The sequence below is a fragment of the Mus pahari genome, chromosome 13, assembly GCF_900095145.1.
Source record: "Mus pahari chromosome 13, PAHARI_EIJ_v1.1, whole genome shotgun sequence".
Lineage (NCBI taxonomy): Eukaryota > Metazoa > Chordata > Mammalia > Rodentia > Muridae > Mus > Mus pahari.
In genome coordinates this window covers 24,077,938-24,083,937 of record NC_034602.1, presented here as the reverse complement: position 1 = coordinate 24,083,937, position 6,000 = coordinate 24,077,938, and the positions used below count along the sequence as shown (strand labels likewise).

General features: G+C 46.4%; 1 protein-coding gene across 2 annotated transcripts in view; it reads right to left on the bottom strand.

Moving 5' to 3' along the window:
- Positions 1-6,000, bottom strand: part of Kremen1 (kringle containing transmembrane protein 1) — a 65,372-nt gene that overhangs the window by 42,079 nt on the left and 17,293 nt on the right. For both annotated transcript variants that reach the window (XM_021210894.2, XM_029545414.1), the window contains exon 3: positions 1,517-1,608. In XM_021210894.2, coding sequence (XP_021066553.1) covers positions 1,517-1,608 — 92 coding nt within the window. The remainder of the gene's footprint in view (positions 1-1,516; positions 1,609-6,000) is intronic.

The following is a 6,000-nucleotide window of genomic DNA, read 5'->3' as shown; positions in this document are numbered from 1 at the left end:
CAAAGCAAAGCAAAGCAAAGCAAAGCAAAACATAAAAACAACTCCCACCAAAGGCTTACTTTATTTTTAAGTGTATGTGCCTTTGGGTATGTGCACTTTTTTTTTCAGGTCAGGGGCTTATGGGTGGGTTTCAAGACAGGGTTTCTTTGTGTAGCCCTGTCTGGCTTGGAACTCACTCTATAGATCAGGCTGGCCTGGAACTCACAGAGATCCTCCTGCCTCTGCCTCCTTGGTACTGGAAGTAAAGGTATGTGTCACCGCTGCCTGGCAAGGGTTTATGCACTTCTCTGTGCAGAGCCCATGACATCCAGCAGAGCTCTAGGTCCCCTGCAGCTAGAGCTACTGGCAGTTGTGAGCTGCCTGGTGGGGTGCTGGGGACAGAACTCAGGTTCTTCTCCATGAGCAGCAAGTGCTCTCCAACTACTATCTTATGTTTTTCTTTTGAGACAAGATTTTACCATGTAAACTGGGCTAGAATTCAACCTCTTCCTGCCTCAGGGTTCAGAGTGCTAGGACGCCAGCCTGTGCCACCATGCCAGCTTACAGGAAAACCAGGCAAAATAACAACGAAGCCCCAAATACCTCAGGAGAAGACCCACTCAACATGGCAGCTCTCTGGGAATCTGGATGTCCTTCTGCCTTTATATTAGGAACATATCAAATGAGTAGGAGAAAGAATGAAACAGAAAAAAAACGGGTCTCAGGGAGATAGCAGTCTCAGTGTCTTAGTAGGTACAGTGCAACCCCAAGGACAGAGCTTAGTCCCCAGCACTCATGTAAAAAGCCAGACATGGTAACATAGGCTTATGACCCCAGTGCTAGGAATAGGGAGTGGAGATGGGGGTGGGGGTGGGGGGTTCTCTAGGGTTGTGCCCAGACAGATCTGCCTAACCCATCAGTCCCAGGTTCCAGTGAAATACCCAGTCTCAGAAAACAAGGGGATGGCTCCCGAGGAACAACACCCAGGGTTGACCTCTGGCTTCCACGCATGCAAGCATGTATATGTACATGCACATACACATACCCTCATACATATGAATACACACATACATAAACACAAAAGGCTAGAGAGACCGGGTCATGAATTATCATTAAAAACATACTAGCTGGCGTGAATCATAGCACTGTGAATTAAAGAGCTATGGTTGGTAGTTAACCAGTGATTTACTATTATTTTCCAGACATATTAAAGCCAAATAATACCAAATATAGGAATTCTTCTTTTGGTTGTTGTTTTTGTTTTGTTTTGTTTTTGAGACAGCATTTCTCTGTGTATCTTGGCTGTTCTGGAACTAACTCTGTAGACCAGGCTGGCTTTGAACTCACAGAGATCTGCCTATCTCTGGCTCCTGAGTGCTGGGATTGAAGGCACATATCACAACCTCCTGGTTAAATACAGTGCTATAGAACTGGGTGTTTCTAGTTCTTAAGAACCTCAAGAGAAAAGTGGAAGCTTCCAGCCAGGGGCTCAGTACTCAGGCTCCAGACTGTCTGTCGGGGGGTCAGTCAACCTTACTCTGGCAGGCAGGAATGTCACAGTACTTCCAGTACACTCCGTCCTCATGCTCGGCCACGTAGCACCAAGGGCTCACATCTCCGTCTGGATTTCTGTTGGGAATAGAGACACATCAGTGACACTGTTTGTGCTTCGAGTCACCTAGTCCACTCAGTTTTACAGCTTTGAAGTCCCTGTCATTTCTAATAACTGCTCATTTCACTATCATCGCTCTTCAGGAAGGACAACATGAGCTGGCCACACCTGTAACTCCAGCACCCAAGAAGCAAAGGCTGGAGGGTTGCTACAAGCTCTAGGCCAGCTTGGGCTACACAGCAGGACCCTGTCTCAAGCAAACAAACAAACTAAACAATAAAACCACATGTAGTACAATTCTCCGAATTTGGAAAAGGTATATTATTTAGGGAAAGATGTAATCTCAAAAAAAAAAATTGGTTGATTTTTGTGTTATTTGAAAGTGTTTCTCTGTATAGTTCTGGCTGTCCTGCAACTCACTATGTAGACCATGGTGGCCTCTGCCTGCCTCTGCCTCCTGAGTATAAAGAGAACCCTTTAGAAGCATCACCAGTTAATAAAAAAGCCAACGGCAGGAAACAGGACATGGGACACTGGCAGGAAGAAGAGGATTCTGGGAAATAGTGAGAGAAGAAAAGAAGAAAGGAGAAAAAAATGAGAGACTGGAGAAAGATGTCAAAAGAGACACTGTGAGAGACGCTGAAGGAGACACACAGGAAGAGGCAGCCGGGCTGATGGAGAGGTAACTGACCATGTGAGAGACGCTGAAGGAGACACACAGGAAGAGGCAGCCGGGCTGATGGAGAGGTAACTGACCATGTGGAAGACAGCAGAGTTGGAATGGTTAGGTAAGTTACGAGCTAGGCAGGGATGAGCCAACGCTTATGGCCTAGGCATTTAATAATACATAACTGGTCTCAGAGTCGTCATTCAGGGAGCAGGGGCTGGGAGAACAAACGGATTTAATTTTTTTACACCTGAGTGCCTGGATTAAAGTGTGTGCCACCACATCCGGCTTCATCTCAAATCTTAAAAATGCTTATTTCTGGGTGATAAGACTTTGGCGTTTTAGTGGTTTTTGGAGGGGGTTTCTTTTGTGGTTTGACTTTCTTCCTCTTTCAACAATGAATATCCCAAGTAGTTTCCAAACAACTAAATAAATTCACGTAACACAAACTCAGCCGATGCTGGCTAACCCACAGACAGAAGTCCTCCATCACCACAGAGGCTTCTCAGATAGGACACGAACTTTGAGCCATGACAATCACGCTTTTTAAAGCATTCCCAGGTGAGAACAGCTTGGAGTAAATGACCTTCAAGGCTGTTTCAGTGCAGAGACATCACAGATAATAAAACTGCTTCAAAATGACAGGGGCTGCTACAGAGAGAGAAGCCTGCCTCACTTCACCCCTTCCTAAGCCCCCTTTATTTAGACTCAGAATACTGGAAACCTGACACTCCAGTTAGGCAGGAAATGGGCACAAGGACACCCCCTCCCCAGCCCCAGCTTTGCAGCCTGCTCCTGGGCCTGAGCAGACAAGCCCATTGTGTGGCTAAGAGATAAGCTTCTCCAGGACAAAGGAGCCTTTTCTCTTCTGTGCCCTAAGGCAGGTGCGAGGGACAACTAGGCTCTTCCCAGCTCTGCCTCTCAGTCTAATCCAGATACTTTAGGACCAGCCAGGAGAAGCTGGTTCCCATCACTCGATAGCATGTAGACATCTCAGATGTGATGGATCTGAGAAGTTGTACAAGGCAAACATGGTGTCAGATGTCAGCTGAGAAATCAAAGTGGCAGGGCTTGTACAAAGCCCTTCTTTAAACAGTATGTCACCGTCATCTTCCTCCCTCTGTTCTGAGTTCAGCTTTGATGTAGTATTGGATAAAACCCCTAGACAACAAGTGTTTATTATCAATGTCAAAGCCATTCTAAAAGCATCCGAATGGCTTAGTAAAGAGCAGGCAAACCTATCCTTACTTCTCCGCAGAACTAGAGCAAAAGGCCTGGACTCTGAGGTGATGTCATCAACAGACTCGCCTCGCTCTCTTTTGAAGTATAAACTGGTAATTCAGGTCTGGTACATTCCATCAAATCAGAGGGCTGTAGCCCAAGGAGTTAAAGGGAAGGTTCTCCCAGCCCTCAGGTACAGCCCTAGAATACTAAGGGTGCACTCCTTTGAGCCTATGAGTAGAGTAGACACAGGCACTCATCTAGCAAAGCCAGCAGACAATACCAAAGATCCTACTCCTTTCTCTAAGTGTCCTTCTCAGGCCAGCCATTCTTATGAACAGAAAGACTAGAGAAGGGTAATGTAGCAGAAATGGAGCAACTGTAGAGAAAAGTGTATGTGCATGTTCATGACTGTGTGTGCTCATGCATGTGTGCATGCTCACGTATGCACATCCATGTTCTTGTGAGTCCATGTTCCTGTATGTGTGTGTATGTTCATGTATATACTTGTGCATGAGTGTGCATTTAGAGACCAGAGATCAAACTTGGGTGTCATTCCTTAGGTGCAATTCACCTCTTTTATTCTGAAACAGGATCTCTCTCACTGGCCTGAAACTTCCCTAGTGGCAGGCCAGATACCCCAGGGGTCTGCCTGTCTCTGCCTCCCCAGTGTGGGGACTGTAAGCACACAGCCACTCAGTGCTTTAATTAATGTGGGAGCTACGGATCAAACCAGGATCTCTGGGTGAGCACTTCACCAAGCTATCTCCCTAGCATTTTAAAAAAATATTCATTTACTTATGTGTATGCAAGTATATGCACAGGGAGCACGTGCTGCGGCACAGAGAGCTTGTGGATGTTGACCCTTTCTTTCCACCATCCGGTCCAGGGGATTGAACTTAGGTCGTCAGGCTTTACAGCCCACTAAACCATCTCAGCAGCCTACAAACTTTTATTTCTACAAAATACTAATATGCACAACTTTGAAAATAAATGAAGACTTGGTTAATGAGCATAAGTAAGCCTAACAATGAACAATGAACTACAAAGGACAGGGGCTAGAGGGATGGCTCACACTGCTCTTCTGGTGCACCTGAGTCCAGTTCCCAGAATCCCACTGGGTGGCTCACAGCTACTTATAACTCCAGTTATAGGGAATCTGATATCTCTGGCCTTCTGTGGCACCTGCGATTGTATATAGACCCTCCCCCCATATGCACATCATTTAAAATAATAAAAATACATCCTTAAAAAATACAAATGGCAGTAAAGTGGAAAGATGTCACACATAATACCTGAGAGCTTTGTCAGGCAGGGTTCCAGGAGAGACAGGCAGCAGGAGGACTAGCCTACACTACAGAAAGCTTTCACACGGTTTTGGTTTAGACTTTTGAGGTGGGAACGTATACAGCCCAGTGGGCCTCGAGCACACATGGAGCCGAGAATGCATTTAGACTCTTGATCTTGCCATAGCCCTTCAAGTGCTGAGATCACAGAATGCACACAGCCATGCCTGTCTTGGAACAAACTTTTAGTGCTTTTACAAAAACAAATGAAGAACTACAGTAGTAGCAAACACGGGGGTGGGGGGTAGGGTGGGGGGAGTCAATCAGTTGACGCAAGTGAGGACAGACCTAAAGAGCTGAAGGGAAGGACAAACCAGCCAACCAACCACCAACATGCTCTATAAGCCTAGGACTATCAAGACAGCCACAAGGCCCAGTGTGTTAGCATGGCCATGCGGGGAGCGGAAGGTAAACAGAATGGTCCACACAATGCAGAAACAGATGGGGGACTCAGCTGGGTCAACAGTGCCAACAGTTAGACGTTTCGTGTTCCAACAAACCAGAGTCGAACATGGAACTCAGAGGAGGGCCCTGGAATCCTTCTCCCTTGTCCTAATGGCTCAAGAGGCAGCTGCACACCTGCCCTAGGAATGCTTAAATTCACCACATTGCTGAACCCTGAGTCATGTTATCATGATCTTGGGTGTAAGTAACTGAGAGGCATAAACAAAAGTGCTTGGAATTTTTGCTCTGGTTTCTACATACTTCTATTTTTATCTTTCTGCCTGCTGTGTGTGTGTGTGTGTGTGTGTGTGTGTGTGTGTGTTTACGAACACATGCACACATATATGTATGTGTGTTCAAATGTGTGTTTATGTATGTGTGAGGGTGTGAGGTTGCTTTGGAGGCTTTCTCCATCAATCTCCACATTATTCCTTGGGACGGTGTCTCTCGCTGAACTCAGGCTAGCCAATATGGCTAGCTAGGCAGCCAGCTCCTGGGATTTCACCTTTGCCTTCTGAGCACTAGCATGGCAGGTGGGCTTTCAGGGCAGCTCAGAATTCATCTGGGTTCTTGGGATGCCAACTGTAAACCACAGGCCATCGGGCTGGCTGCAAGTGATTCTCACCTTGTCTTTAATCTGAGAAAACAGAGAACCTGATCAAAGCTGTGGCTCACCTCTCACAGAAAATCCTAACTGTCCATCTGAAGACCACGGAGGTCGGTTAGGGCTT